General features: G+C 35.4%; 1 protein-coding gene across 2 annotated transcripts in view; it reads right to left on the bottom strand.

Moving 5' to 3' along the window:
• Positions 1-4,471: 4,471 nt before the first annotated feature.
• LOC129219385 (DNA damage-regulated autophagy modulator protein 1-like) overlaps positions 4,472-16,995 on the bottom strand; it is an 83,400-nt gene continuing 70,876 nt past the window's right edge. For both annotated transcript variants that reach the window (XM_054853772.1, XM_054853773.1), the window contains exon 7: positions 4,472-4,976. In XM_054853772.1, coding sequence (XP_054709747.1) covers positions 4,767-4,976 — 210 coding nt within the window. In that variant the 3' untranslated portion in view covers positions 4,472-4,766. The remainder of the gene's footprint in view (positions 4,977-16,995) is intronic.

Here is a 16,995-nt window from a genome sequence, read left to right as displayed (position 1 = left end):
ATACTAGCAACTTTTTGCAAAATTGCTCCTTGGTTTGCATTTGCAAATAAAAATTATTTTAAATTTTTTATGCATTGACCAGCGTTCAGAATCACTGGTGATCAATTGTTCTGAGACCAGTAAAAATTGTTTCGGACCACCATGAAGTAGAATTCAGTACACCGTAGGACTAGTGGTTCACCACACCACAGTCAATTAAGAAATTTCCTGTTACAGTCAAACCTCGTTAATGGGAAAATACTAAGACCATGATAATTAATTCATGTTAACCGGATTATATCTTAACCGATCAATTGTTAAGTGATTATTAACATCTTGGATCAACCCAGTTTTAAATTTAAGTGTTTTTAAAAGACTTGCTTTTTGGGGGTAGTGCATATTTCTTTGGGGGGAGGGGAGCATCCCCTACAACAAGTAACTAAAGTATATTAAGATCTGCAATAGGGAACAGCAATCAACCATCTGGATTTTTTTTAAAAAAAGGGCAGTTTTTTCCAGTAAGAATAAAAGCAATGGTTCCAACGGGGGGAACCACTACTCCCCCCGAGTGGAGTGGGTCATGATGCAGACTTGAAATTTTTAAGGAATGTTTTTAAAAGATTTTTTTTTTTTTATAATCCGTTTTTTTTTTGGGGGGGGGGGGAGAGGTTGCCTCACCCCTTATAACTTGAGGGGGAGTGAATGTCTATTTAAGGAAGAGCTTCCGCTAGTAACTCTGCAATAGGGAGCAGGCATCGGCCTTCTGGAAAAAAAAATAATAATAATAAGCAATTTATTCCAATAAGGCCAAAAGCAGCGGGAGGCAGGTTAGTTGAGCGGGTGGCGCGGACTTTATATTTGTAAGGTTCGTTTTTGAAAAATTTTAGTTATTATGTTTTCTCGGTGGGGGGGGAGTCCCCCACACCCATATCATGAGGGGGTGAATTCCTATTTTCGGGGGAACATCCCCTTGCGCAAGTAACTCAACAGTAGGGAACAGCTATCGGCTTTCTGGATTTAAAAAAAAACTATTTATTGCAAAAAGACCAAAAGCAATGGATCCTACGAGGGGGGGGGGGGTAGAGGGGAGCGGATGGCGCAGCTTTCAAATTTTTAAGGTTTGTTTTTGAAAAATATTAGTTTTTATGATGTTTTTTTTTGGGGGGGGGGGGGAGATGGGCCCTAGGGTGGATCAAAAATACATGTAAGAAAAAAAGTTTCTCCTAGAGAGCAGGACATCCCTCAATATTTTTAGACTTGTGGATAGCAATATACTGGAAGAATTTTAGCTTCCTATTTCAACTGAAAGAGGGTGCTAAACTCACTCCCCCAAACTTCATAAGTATGGGGAGGGGAGTTCACAAAATACATTGAACTGAAAAAACAATGCTACACATTATCATATACACTAGTAATATGCATGCATATACATTGCAATAAAATAATTATTAACAAAAAAAAAAAAATAAATAAATAAATAAATAAAACAGCTGCGGAAATTAAATGTTTCTAAATGTGTGGCATTTACTATGCTACGGTTAATGTTAAATTAAGGGGTCATTGAGCACCCTCTTAAAATTTGAGTAAGAAGCTAAAACTTTTACAGCATAATACTAGTAAGTCTAAAAAAGATAGGGGGTGTCCTGGACTCTAGGTGAAAAAAAGTCTTTTTGAACCACCCTAATGGACCCCCACTCCCCGTATAACCTGAGTGGGGTAAATTTCTATTTAAGGGGGGCATCCCCTTACGCAAGTTACTCTGAAACAGGGAACAGTCATCGGATATCTGGATGAAAAAAATTCAGAAACACTGTAGCTCCTATAGAAGCAGAGTAAATAGAATTTTCGGTAATGTCTAAATGTCACTTTTTGAGGCGACTCAAACCTGAAAATTTTAGTCGATTTTCTTGACATGAATCTCAAAAGTGGGTTTTTTTTCGTTGATTTGACATGGAAAGACACATTTACATATATCTTCCCCACAGGAAAAAAAAAACATGCAATAAAATATCAGAAATATTAATCACAAAAATCACACTAATAAGAGAATCTAACTGTAAGTATCAGGAAAATCACAAAAATAACATCATAAGACACGTTTAAACCGAAAAGGACGAAATTCAAAGAAAAAAAATTTTTACCTATCTATTTTAGTTTTACGCACATTGTGTGTACTGTTTTGTGGTTTCAAATAGTAAAAACGTACAGTTGTTGAAAAATGTGTAATTTGCTTATTAAAAACCTTCACTTAATCAAGAAGATCAATTATGATAAAATCATTGAATAACAGTTATGTTTCATAATTTATGTACTGAAAATAACTTACGTGAGGTAAAGCGGAGAGAGATTGCGTATAAAGAGGGTTGGGGGCGGGGATGAGTAGAGTGCCCCTCCCCGCCCGCCATAAACTTAAAGCTCTCAAAATTTTAGAGATCCAGTATAGATTTGTTTTTTGCAGGATAAAACAAAGCAGGGCAATTTTTTTAAAGCTGTCCCCGCATCTTTATATTATTCCTAGGTCCTCTGGATTTGGATCTTGGAAGCTCAAAATTTGCATTTGTTATATCTTAAAGGCATGGCTACAACTGTGGGAAGTTTTTTTTTAAAAAGCAGATGTCGGGAATGGATTACTCTATCAGTTAAGAATATAGGGCTCGTGATCAAACGGTTGCAGGTTTGATAATGGCCCGGTCGAAGACCCTCTGGACTCGATAATGGTCACTGGTGCACATTAATTCTTCAATGATAATCAAATCCTCCTATAAGCGTTTAAATATCAATGCCAAATAAGTTCTTCATCAGAATTATTTGGCTCCTGATCTGAAAATATTGATATTTTTTAGCAGACTGCTTTTATCTGTTGAGTGCTGTGTGATGTAAATGGGACTTCCTCCAAAGTGCTGCTCATTAAACGAAAATCGCACTAGTACCCCTTAAATCTTACGATAGAGTGGAACCTCGTTAATTCGAACATGATTAAAACGAATTACTGCCGAGATGAACTATACTTGCGATCTCCGCAGGTCCGACGAGAGGCCATGTCAGCCAAGTTGGAAACTAGGGGCCCGGGACTTGGGGGGGGGGGGGAGCAGCAACACTGACGCAAGGGAAAGAAAGAAATGAAAGAAACAAAAAGAAAGGAAGGAAGAAAAAAGGGGGGGGGGGGACTCCGAATAAGAGAAAACATAAAGATTAAGTAAAATTTACTCTTTTGGTATTTACTGCCGTGGCTCTTAAAAGAGAATTAAATTTTCTTCTAAGCAGTTTTGACCCCCCCCCCCTTTTTCCCTTATTTTTTTGTTTTCCCCCCTCTTTCTTATTACCCCTTTTTTATTTTTTTGGCGGGAGGGAGGGGCCCGGCGACATAACTGAAAAGTGGCCCGCCTTGGCTCTCTGCGGCCCTGGATCTCCGTCCTAGTGTTTGCTGTTTATTTTTGTTTCCACTGGGGCTGTGTAAGAGGCCATTTAGCCTTTACCAGACCTAGTGCGCTCCCCGACAAGGCGTCAGTCTTTCATGTGCCACCATTAAGGCGCTGAAGTATGACGCAAGAAGATTTTGACGCCGAGTGGTGGAGGCACCTGGGCTCTCTTTGATGCGAAACTGGACTAGGAATTTAATTTTGCCTTAGGAATTCCAAGCTAAACGAATACCGAAGCGATCTTTTACATCCGCATAATCAAACGACAAGGGCGCTGCTGGTTTTTCTGCATCTCGAAAATCCACCGACTGTCCACCTCAGGTCAGAGCCCTGGTCCAAGACGTAGTAGGCCAGCGCCTTACTGTCACACCACTAGCCGGCCAAGTTTGCTGTTTGTTTTTCGGATAAGACGAAATACTGTTCAGACGAATAGGATTTTAAGGTTATATTGAGTTCGTTTTAACGAGGTTCGACTTTATATCCTGCTGGGTCCCACATCTCCGAGTCGATTTAGCAACAACGAAAAAATAACATGTACGAGGTATAACTAGTTAACGAGCTCGTTTGCACTGGCCAAGAGCTGGTTCATTGGAGGAACTTTCAAACCGCAATTTAAAAAAAATCCTCAAGTTTAACAGATCACTGCAAGTTGAATTTTCGACCAACTCCTTATGAGGAGGGAAGAGGGTTGGTTTAAAGTAGTACTGATGAACTACAGGTTGTTATTTCAACGAATGTTACCGGAAATCTCTTCTAAATTTTAAACCTAATTTTAACCGATTCATTACATTTTCTATGTATCCGCGCCATATCTAAAGTATTTCGGAGCCCTATGATGTCGACTTGCCCATTAATATCAAGAAATTTCACTTAGCGAATTTTTTAGTTGTTTCCAAGCAGTACATTATTTAAAATTACCTTAACCCTGATGATAAATTTAAATTACTATTGTCTTTGCCTTTCAGTTATCCTGATCAATAGTCTCCAACAGGAGATCTTATTGAAACATAGTAAATTCCCACCGCTGAATATGGGTAAGAAAATAAGTAAGAAACAAAATGAAATGAACATAATGGCATATTTTCTCATTTATTGATTTCAAAAGATACATTGGAACACGTAAAATACAAACAAACGACTTCAAATAAGAAAGGTACTAACATATGAATGCCAATAATAAGTATATAAATAAAAAGTCGCTTTTAAAATACACATTTAAAATTTCAGCAGTCATCTAAAATTTCAGCAACAATACAAATAACATAAAAACGACTTACTGCATTTTGTGAATAAATATTTCTTTACGTGCCTGAGCCGTAAAAGTTTGTCAAAGTTCTGAGGTATGGCTATGATATACACAGTACACGATTACATTTTCGTAATTTCTTCGTGACCATTGACGGATGAATGAGCTGTGGCTTGCACACTGTCCAACGTAATATCAGTGATTTTTTTCAGACTTACTTTGAGGCGGAGATTCATGTTCTTGAAGTCTCTATAGAAAGTGGCAATGAACAGTATGCTGAAGAATGTAAAAGCCCATTCAGACAGCGAGCTGATGATGTAATAGAAACTGTACTGTTGAGAAAAAGCATGGATTGAGTAAGCATTAATAATAGTATAAGAAAATACAATACGTTAGCAATTGATGAAACTAATGATTTTTTAATATTTAAGTATAAAATAAATTTGCTGTAAAAATTGCATTCTACGTCAAATTGCATTTCCAGCCACCATATCGTAGCAAATGTTAGCTCTAACTCTTCTTTTTCCTTGAATTAAAATAACTTTGTAATGAAGACTTTATTTTGAGTCAATTGTGAGTGGCGTCCCTTTGACGGAGGGCATTGAAAACACAATTTCTGATTTTTGTAGATTTAACTTTCTTTTTTATTAAGCAATATGCCATTTTGCTATCATACGAAACACTTTTATAATTTACTTGAATTTTTATACAGTGGTCATGATGCACCGTTAAACGAATGATTCAGAATACAAATTTTTTCTCGTGCATTGCTGTTTTGTTGAAGCATTAAATTATAACGCCAGTAATTAGATTAATCACAGTTATTAAATGAAGCTTCAAGGTTGTTGCATACAACGGTACCAGTATTAACCTGGTAGACGTTCACAGTCCGGAGGAGATTGGGTTAGACACACACACACACACAGACGCGCACTAATAGATTCAAAGACAGAGCGTTTTTTTTATTATTGTTTTTTTAACGAACTTTTGAAAAAAGCTTATTTTCCTAGGTTTTAATCTATCTAAACTCGTCTCGCCGAGAGTATAAAAGCCTTTTTTAGCTTTAAGTATCTCATAGAAACATTTCGCCTTCTTCAGAAAAAAAAATAGCTATCAAAAATATTCAAAGGGTTTTTTTATAAGTAAGGTTTTTTTTTTTTTTTTAATGCAGAACAAGATGCATTTGCCTCTACGCATTGCTGAAAACGACGTTTGGTCACTCCCACGTGATCAAACTGGAGTCATTTGCTTTCTTCTTAAAAAAAAAAAAAAAAAGCCATGTCATTTTTGCATATATTCCTTACTTTTTTTTTTTTTAAATTTAAGAACTCGATTTCTTTTTTTTCCAATCGTTTGGCAATATAATTTTAAGTTTACATGTTCGTGCGCATTTTCATGCAATAAATACACATAAACAGTAATTGTTTGTGTCAATTTTTGATTAAATAAAACGCATGATTTTTATGTCTGATTTTGTTTGCGTTAGAAAATACGATTGGAGGTGAGTTTTAAATGAAGAGAGATATAAGTGAGTAGAAAAACATAGATAGATAGAAAGATAAATATAGATACACATATAAATGTATGTATCGTAGAGATAGACGGATAAATAAGGAAGTAGATGTATGTAGATAGATAGATAGATTATAGACAGATGTACATAGAATGTTTTGTTGAAATGAATATTTACTTAGATATGCTAGGCGGTTGGATGCGCTATTCGCTTCTTATGCCATTCCCATTTTTACCACCCTCTTTGTTTTGTAATTTTTTATACTGGCACCAGATTTTATAAAGTAGCCACTAAACCGGAATTTCATAAAAGTGAATATCGTATTTAGCCGCCGAACACGTCTTGTTATAAATAAACGAGCTGATGTGTGCATCACATGACATCCTTTTACGTCAATTTGTGCATCACATGACTTCCTTTTACGCCAATTTAATGCTTATAGTGCCTTGGAGTCAGCAAAGAAACTTTAAAAAATTTTTACCCTAAGTTTGCTGCGAACTGAAAAAAAAAAAAAAAAAAAAAAAAAAAAAAAAAAAAAACACGTTTAAAACAGATTAATTTCCCAATATTGGACATTTTAATGCGATTCAATGGTTTCTCTCTAAATATCGCCATTAGTGGCCAAAATGAAACCAGAATTTTTTTTAAACCGCCAAATTTGTCGCCAAGGCGAAAAAACTTGGCAACCAAAAGCTTGGCGATATATCGCCAAGTGTTTTCTAAATTATAACACCGCTTGATTTTGCATTGAAATTAACAATGATTTCCCCACAAAAAGGTGTAAAAGCCCCCCTTTGGAACATTCGAATGCAACCAAAAGGGGAGGTGCACAACTAGACTCCACCAAGAGTCTACGTACCAAATTTCAACGTTACTCGTTGGAATCAATTCGGGGATCGTCAAAATGGATATTTCGGGTGTTTATACGTTCTTAGGCATACATCAACGTGTGGTCGGTTTGAAAAAAAAAATCAATATTCATTCGGGGGCCTGCAAAATGGAAATAAAGGCGATTTTCGGGTGAAATTTTTTTTGCGAATACAATACTTCCTTCACTTCGTAAAAGGAAGTAATAAATTAAAAGGTAACCAAAAAATCATCCTCAAAAGTTTTTTTTTTCTTTTAAGCCTGGTTTTGAGCTGAACATTACACTAAAAACGAAAAGAATGAAAAAAAAAAAAATATATACATAAATTATTTTTTGAGTATAAACCACAAAGTAACTGTGCGTATCAAACCTACAAATTAATTTTTATCTTCTGAAGCTGTTCTGTTAGGGAACTCGTTGTTAACTTTTTTTTATTTATCAAATAGGTTTCAGAACAGAATCAGTATCATTCACTAGAGCATTAAAACAAAATGTTGGCTATAAATTGACAAGGACATGCATGCAACTGATCATTATCAATTCAAATTTTTATAATTGCTGCTTTTGCTTTGCAGACTAATTATCGATATCGAGACCTAATATGTTGCGTAATACATCTTGAAAAGAGTTTAAAAGCCGAAATTGATTGTCTAATCACGAGTGTTAACAGTAAAATCATAAGAGAAACATCAAAGTTTAATATTATATCTTCTAAAATTAATTTGTTTTCAGCTATTTATATAAAGAAGTGCTTTTCAGCACCAAAGGGATTTCCTTGATACACAAGTACTAACAAAGATAAGCAAGGTCCATTCTCACAAGTTTCCCCTTCTGTATTACTTTAGTACTTTTGAGTTAATGGAAGAAATTCTTTTTTACTTGTGTGTTTGAGTAATAATTCGGGGGCCGTGGTAGCCCGATCGGTAGAGTGTCGGATTCGGGGCCGGAGGGTCCTGAGTTCGAACCTCGATGGTCGAAGATCAACCGTCGTTATTAAAGGGGACTGGGCGACGTTAAATATGCTCGTGATCTCAATGTCCTCCAAGTGAAACGATATCTCTGGGAGATACTAGCACCAGGAAGCTATTAGCTCCTGGTCTAGTTCTAAATTCTCATTAACTGTTCGATCCGGTTCGATCCATCTATCGGTATAAAAAATAATGGAGGCAAGGCACTTAGTATGCAGTCCTCGACATAAATACAGTTGTAGTCAGTTGTGACTCGGAATCGAGTAATAATTCAAATGTCGTTTCCAGAGCTGATTAATTTTGATGTCTTTCAGTTTTAACCGCGATATATAAATGCTTCACTTGCCAAATCGATTAACTCCATAAAATAAAAAGTCGAGAAAAGTGATGAAGAAGATAGTGTTATCTATAGGTGTGAATGGGCCCTCGTGTTACATTTTTTGCCATCGCAGGATCAGAAATGTGTTTTTTTTCTTTCCAATGGGGCTGTATAAGAGACTCACCTCAAGAGGCGAGTCGTCTGGGCCATAACCAGACCTAGTGCGCTCCCCAACAATGCATCAGTCTTTCGTGTGTCACCATTAAGGCGCTGATGCTTGACACAGTAGTGTTTTAGCCTAGTTTCCACCAGATGGAGGCACCTGGGCTCTCATTTGATGCGAAATTGCAGTAGGAATTTAATTTAGCCGAGTTATATTCTAAGCCAAACGAATACCCAAGGGATCTTTTACATGCCGCTTAATCATACGACATGGGCGCTGATGATTTTCTTCATCTCGAAAATCCACCGACTGGCCACCCGGATCAGAAATGTACTGAACCAAAAATTCAATATAAATTCACGTTCTAAGCATTGATTGAGCACTATTAAAGCAGAAATGAGGATTTTTTTAAAAAGTGGCGTTAATCGATTTGGCAACTGAGGCATCCATATATCGCTCATTTATAAGAAGAGTGCCACAATACGAAGAAATGAAATTTTACAGGAGAAGCGTTTGAAATTGAACTCTTCAGGCAATTTGCATTAAGTAAAGTAAGTTTGCTGTGCTCTCCAGTGGTTAATATTAGAAAAAAAAATCTGTCATTATTTTCCAAAGAAGATAACATCTGTGGAAGGCCTTTAAGCTAAAAAAAGAAAAAAGAAAATTGAAAATTTCGTATTGTGGCACTCTTTTTCCAAACGAGCGATATTTAATTCAGAAGTTGAGAGAAAGTGTTTTCTTCCTCCCTTTTGACATGATCATTTTCTGACAGTTAAATGTTTTTAAATGAAAGGTTAAGTAAGAGCTAATATTCTGATTACATACCGAATATTTTCTTTAATAAGATTTGAAAATTGCAAAAATTTACAAATTTTGAGTACTGTTTCGCAAATTGCAAAGTAGTTTTCATTTAAAGTCGGCGTTATTAGTTTTTGTATTTCTTCAATGGTTACGACGTAGATTTTACGTGAGGGAATGTGCGGGGCAATATGAAATAGTTTTGAAAATACATTTCTTCAAAATGAACAAATTGGAAATTTAGTTACAAAAAAAAAAAAAAAAAAAAAACTACCTAGTGAGAGAACGATGTGTATTGTAATTGAACTTGTATTGAAGTGTTATTTCTCAGTTATGACATAAATTTGAAACTTCAAATCGGGCAAAGTTATGGGGAATAAATGACCTTTTTCGAATTATTTGATGAATGAATAAATTAATGAATATGTAAATGAATTAATGATTAAAGAATGAAAAAAAAAAAAAGAGATTATTTCACTTTACCGCACGCATATTTCTCGCATACAGTTAAAATCCAAACATGCCTAATATTAAGTAAATACGTACTGCAGTGAATATAAGTAAATTATTTTTGATAACAGGAACTTTATCATTGTACAGTAACAAATACAGTTTTAATAAACAAGTCAGTATATGATTTTGAAAAGGACTTCTATTTTCATGTACCCTGATCTTCAGAGGCATCTATTTTCTGACTGGAATCAGAAATATATTTAATAATATAGTTTAAATATTGTCAAGAAGGTGTCATCGTAAGCAGAGTAAGATACTTTGTAACCCCCCACCCCCCTTGCCAAATATTCGCCTAAAATAGGATTGAAAAAAAAAAAAAAAGAGAGAAAATGTCTTTCTATTTTTAACCGACTTCAAAAAAGGAGGTTATGATTTCGTATTGCGGCTTTTTATGTGTGTTTTCGAATTATTCCAACACTATTGGACCGATTTGAATTTTTTTTTTGTTTGGAAGGGTATACTTCCCAGATGGTCCCATTGTAATTTGGTCTGGATCGGATAAGGGGTCTCGGAGAAATACAAGAAACTTTAAATTTCATACGTCATGGTCACGTGGTGCTGCTGTGATCGGTGTATTTTCACACCTAAGGTTTTGGCTTTCTCTTGAACGATATTAAATTCTCGCGGCATATGGATGATTAATTTTCTCAACGCTGCGTCGCATGGTAATTTTTTATTATAGATGTTACTAATGTATTTATTACTGCGTAGCAAAGCAGTAGTTGAATTAATTGCCTTAATATTTTATTTACAAATAAATAACTTTATTTAGGCACTAAAATATAAAGTTCTTTATTTAATATTCCAATTTTTAAACATATTTAGTGTTCAATTGAGGGGGAATTGAATACAGAACACCCATCCCCCACGAGTTAATTTATATTCTTTAATAATATACATTATAACTGTGTATGATTTCTGAAGTTTGACCAATATTCTGGATTTACTATTTCACGGTGCCGCCAGTTCAATTTGAAATTAGGGTTATATTAATTAGCAGGCTTCAAAAAAAGGAGGAGGTTCTGAACTCGACGGATTTGTTTTTCCTTTGTACAATGTTCCATAAATACTCGAAGACACCTGTACCCAGGGCGTGCACAGGGAGGGAGAGGGACACCTATTGGCCCGGGCCCGAACCTGGAGGGGGCCCAATATTTTTGTAACTAAAGGGTGAAATATAGGGGTAAATAATATGGAGAGGGTCTCGGAAAAGTCATTTGTGATGGGCTCCAAAATTTCTGTGCACGCGCCCTGCCTGTACCGATAAGGAAAAGTCTTTTTTTGTTTGAAACAGCATAGTTCCTCGGCGGTCTAATGTTAATCAAGTTCAGGTTTGATGAAATTGACGAAACTCTTCAAATATCATACTCACATTTAAATCGATTTGTACTTTATTAACTTTGTATATCGTCTCACTTAGTGAACCGCTTTTTATGCTTTTTTTTTTTTTGTTTAGTGGTGGTTTTGTTTAGGGGGTGGTCTAACTTAGGTTCCAAATCTTTGATGTACCCTATTTGTTCTTTAGGGAAAAGTTAAGGGTGAAACAATAAATTTGCAATTTCCCTCACAAACGATTAAATATAAAACCCATTGATAAACAAAGGCTATAAAACAAAGGTTTATACTTTCTTTAACTATAGTTAAAGAAAGTACTTAAAATTTATATTATTAAGAGTAATGATAATGAAAATTTTCAGTTAAGGATTCTCTGAAGCAAACAAAAAATTCATTCTAGTGGAATTTTTAATCTTCATCTATAGTGTGGCCGTGTGAAGAAAAATGCGACTTTTATCACGAGTTACATGACACTAATTGCGAAACATAAATTACAATTTACAATATTACAATTCTAAAATTTAAAATTTTACAAATTTAAACTTAAAGCGATTTCGTTTTTATTATTTTTATTTTTTAGTGACTCGTGCATTTGCTTTCGGAAAGCAAACTTTGATAAAGTTGAACAAATGATGAAGACAATTTTTTTTGTACATTAGTTACGCATTTGAAAAGGCCTTTCTTCACAGTCGTCGGAAGTCTCCGAGACGCTTGCCGTGTTATTTACAGCACTAAAAAGCAAAAAATAGATTATTTAAAAAAAAAAAAAAAAAAAAAACCGCCTTCAAAAAGTACCCAGGAACTAAAAAGCAAAAAATAACTAATTACACTTACGTTCTATTTCCTACACAAACATTGAAATGAAATTTATTTTACAATTCCCGTACAAAAATCAATTAAACTAAACTCCGAATTATAAAATAAACACTGATTTAAAATACTATAGGATGAATTATTTTAAATACCTAACTAATTACATATGATCTCTTAATTTTTAATAACCTTTTGATGTCGGGGCCTTCTATAAACTACTACCTAACGTAACTGAGTAGGTTTAGTTTCAAAGACTAATTTCGCATATAGTTAAATTAGTGTTCAATTCAGGATTCGGTGGGTTGTCAGTTACGTTATGTAGTTGTTTATAGGAGGCCCCGACTTCAAAAGGTTATTAAAAATTAAGACCTCGTTTATAATTAGTTAAATATTTAAAATAGTTCATCGTATAGTAATATAAATCAGTGTTCATTTTATAATTCGGTGTTTAGCTTAGTTGATTTTTGTACAGGAATTGTAAAATAAATTTCATTTCTATCTTTGGGTAGGAAATAGAACGTAAGTGTAATCAGTTATTTTTTGCTTTTTAGTTCCTGGGTATTTTTTGAAGGCGTTTTTTTTATTTAAAAGTAATTTATTTCCATTTACTTAATTATTGCTTTTTTGCTTTTTTTTGAATGATTAAACCCAAGTCATATTTAACACTTTCAGGACTATGATGGCACATATATGTCCCCTAAGCTCAAATTTATGTTATAAATTATGGATCGCAAATGCTTCACAAATAAGCTTTTTTTTTCTTTCATGTAATTGATACATCAGAACCATAATATTAGCAAAAAAAGTTATTAATAAAAAAAAAACTGTAATTGGTTTTTGAAAAAACATTGAGCTTCAATCTTCACAGCAACGCTTTAGTTCTTCAAAGAGTTTAAAAAACGAAAGCTATTAGTTTACATTCAAAACACAAACATTTTTGTACATTTTAAAACTTAACTAAACCTAAAACTACAATATATATATATATTTTTAATTCATAATGCTAGTTGAGGAAAAAGCTATTGTAATCTATGAAAGACTGAAAACGATGATTGAAATGCGCCTACTCTCATAATGGTTAGGCTTTTATATGTCATTATCAAATTTTGCTTTTGATTTTCCTTATTAGATATCTTTTTTTACTTTAACACAGATGTTTTAAAAATAATCAACCTCATGCTAGAAAACGTATGCCTCAGGAAACCATTTTCAAAATTTAGGGAAAAGTTGTGACTTTCAAGGAAACTAATGATATGATCAGAGACAACAATATATAATTTAAGAAATATTATTTAAAATTAAACTTTGGAGCATGATAAAGTATTAGTTTCTCTACTTTTTCAACGAATCTTTTCCCGTAAGAATCATTGGATGATACCGCGTGAAATAAATCAATGTAAAAAAGACATAAAATAGATGAATAAAAGAAGCTAATATGTTTAATTGCAAGCCCAGAACTCGCAACCTGAATTTGCCACATGAGATATGATCTATCATAGCGTACTCTTGCTTCAATAAAGAAGCAAGTCTTCCATGCAGTAAAAACACACATAAGGCAGTTATTGCGTAAAGAAAAGGAGAAAAAGCTGTTTCAGTTCATCATTAATGTACCGAGTCTCCCAAAAAATGTATATCCTATTTGAATGAATATAACGCAAACAATTATTATGACACAGAAACGTTTCAAATACAAAATCGAAATGAACCAATGTAGAAACCAGTCATGTAAAAAAAAAAAAATGTTCAAAATGCTGGCGATTGTGGTTCAGGCACAGCTGGAAACGTTGACCAATGAAATCCAATACGTTTCTAATTACTTCCTTTGGTTTTGGGGTGCATCCATTCCCTCTCAATGACTGCTCTCAACTCATTTACTGCAACAAGTTTTGTACGGTAAGCATCTTGTTAGGCATACCCCCACATAAAAAAAAAAAAAGTCATCGAGATCAAGTTCAGAGATCGTATCAGGCCCGTTATTTAGATGTTTTCCAGGTTAAGTCAAAGTGTGTATAGGGGAGACCGGGGCAAGATGACTACGCTAACAATTTTTGTTGTTTAATTTATTTTTAAGGACAATAAAATTTCCTTTACACGAACTGTTAGAGTAGTCTTTTGTAGTACAAAATATAGTACCATTAAATTTTTCAAATGAAATAAATGAAGGATATTTTTATTTTTTCATAACCTTAACAAATCGTTATCTTTCTCCAGTACTGGGGCAAGATGACTTTGACCTCGGGGCAAGATGACAACACTGAAAAAGGTTGAACACAATTTTTTGAATATATTACATATGTTAACAAATTTTTACTGTGTTTTTACATCTTAAAAAGCATCAAATTAAGCGTAATGAATTGCAAGTAATGTTGAAGTGTTTAATTGTGCAGCTAACAATAGTCACAAATAAAAATGCCATTTTCGTAATTGGCCATAAAGGAAGGCAATTAATTGACGTTTATTCATGGTAATAGGGAGTATATAAACTAAGTTACTCATAAATACTAAAGAGAAACAATCTATCATTCTTGTATCTTTAGCAGAGCTTATTTACTCATGCATAAAAGTTATAACGTAGCAGCGGTATATAATCATAGCTTCAGAACTACTACAAATACGACAATTTCACCGTCTTTATACTATTGATGAACGAACAGCTGATAGGAGAGCCAGTAGTATCCAGTTGATGCTGTTTCCTAGTGAAAAACGCAAAAATTAAGACATTCTTCATCTTGCCCCGATCTTCCCTACTCAATGCAAATTGTAATGAAAAACGTCCAAAACCTCGCAAACTTTTGTGTAAATATAGTAATTTCTCAAGGTCAGATGGGGCGGGGGATCAGTTGCCCCTTCCTGATCCGCTAAATGACGCCCCATCCCCCACCTGTAGGGGGTATATGGGAGCTGATAGTCCTATGTAAATTTTGCATGGTACGACTTACAAAATTGAGATCTTCGTTAAAAGTGTACACATCTAAAAATCGAACCTTTTCTTTAGGCATGGTTTGAAATGCGGTAAACATTTAATTGTCTCACGAGTCGCTTTGACGAATAGATTTTATAGAAATTGAAGGAGCATTTCAATGACTTTTATTATTCGTGTGAGGTTTTGGATGATCCTGAAATGGTTCTCATCGACATTCAAAACAGCCCCTTCTTTAAAGTTATTCAGCAAATGAATAACTCTGAGTTTCGTTGATATACTACACTGCTCAAAACAATTAAAGGTTAATCTTGCACATGGAGAAACTTTTGGATGACTGATACAGTATCGACAGACAGTAATAAACTATGTGAGATAAAAAATTACATTTGTTTGGCAGAAAAAAAGACTTTTTATTTAATTTTTGGGCACAAAACGAAAAATAAGCACTTTGTGCATATGAAAAAAAAACGAAAAAAGGGGTTTCTTTAAAAAAAAATCTGATCTAGTAGGGGTATGGGCTCCTTACGGCCAGCATGTAATCAATGAGGCTATAAATGAGGGGCTGGGGTATTCTGCTCCACTCCTCCTGAAGAGCATTTTCCAGTTCTTGGAGAGTTTGTGGAGGTGGTAGGCGTCCATCAACTCGTCGGTCTAGAATGTCCTAAACATGCTCTATTGAGTTTATATTCGGAGAACAAGCTGGCTATTCCATTCGTATGATTCCTTCCTCCAAAAGGAAATCATTCGCGAAGTTAGCACGACATAGCCTGCAATTTTCGTCCATTAACATGAAATCATCTCCAATTGCTACAGCGTAAGGGACTACAATCTGTAGGGGTCTGAGGATCTCATCCCTATATCAACGACGGGGATGGAGTGGGGTGAGGGGGTGGGGGGTCAGAGTTCCATTTCGAATGACATGCAGATCGGTGAGCCCATCAAGGAAGATGCCGGTATATAACATCGCACCTCCACCACCGAATCTGACACTTTCGCAGAAGTACCCACCTAGGTTGAGGGGGGGGGGGTCAGGGCGCAGACTGCACCATTGAAATTTTCAGGGGGGTGTTTTGAGGGTCATTTTTCGCTTTTTTGAAGGGGGCTCTTGCTTTGGGGGCTTTTTAGGGGGGTGCGCCTTTGCTCTTAGGGGTGAGTACCCCTGACTTTCGTGCACGAACACTTGATTGTTTCTAGTGCCACGTTCCCTCCAAATGAAAATATGCCAATTATTATCAGGATGAAGAGAAAAACGAGGCTCTTCATAGAAAAGAATATTGCTCCATTTCACATGCTCTGTTGTCCACTCCCTGCGGGCACGACGTTACCTTGCAGTTAACGTGACAGACACCATTGGTCGACGAGCATTCAGACCTACAGCGTGAAGGCGATTTTGGACAGTTTGTGTCAAAACTGTGGTGCCGATATAGGAGCGAAGGTGTCGTTGCAGTAGAGTGGCATTCATACTTCGGTGCTTCCGAGCCGTTTCAGCTATGTAACGGTCTTCATTGAGCGTTGTTGCCTGTCTATGACCTTGTCCCGATCTTCGAACAGCATTTTCAGTCTACAGAAAACGGTTCCAGGTCCTAGAAATCACACTTTGCAAAACTCCAATGATTTCAGCTGCCTCGGCTTGAGTTTGGCCCTCCTCTAGCCTGCCAACAATTCTAGAAGCTTCTAATTCCGTCAAATGATGTCGTTGAGACATCGCACTCATCGAAACAAAGCGCTTGCCAAGTCAAAAAAAAAAAAACTTTCTTGAGAGGGGGTGGTCCACCCCGGGTGTTATCCATCTGGTGGGTAACACCCCAAGTTAATTTCAGAGTTTATAAAAAATGTAAATGCTTTAATTCTGAAAAATTTCCCCTATAAATCTTAAATTGTGTTACATCTATAAAATAGGGCACTATATTGCAGGGAGAGGCAGGGTACATGTACGTCTGGAGCAAATTTTACGCAAAATGCAACGTATACGGCTTTGTATGAATAACTTTTACCATACCTAATTTTTTTCTTCCCTCAATTTTTAACACGCTGTTATTAACTTCACTTGTATGTTTGTGAGTAACTCTCCTTTGGACTAAGAGCTAGTGGCTTATTAATGTTAGTACATTCCACCGTTTTATAAGCGGTCGTGGCCG

The sequence above is a fragment of the Uloborus diversus genome, chromosome 3, assembly GCF_026930045.1.
Source record: "Uloborus diversus isolate 005 chromosome 3, Udiv.v.3.1, whole genome shotgun sequence".
NCBI lineage: Eukaryota > Metazoa > Arthropoda > Arachnida > Araneae > Uloboridae > Uloborus > Uloborus diversus.
This window is presented reverse-complemented; position numbering and strand designations above follow the sequence as displayed.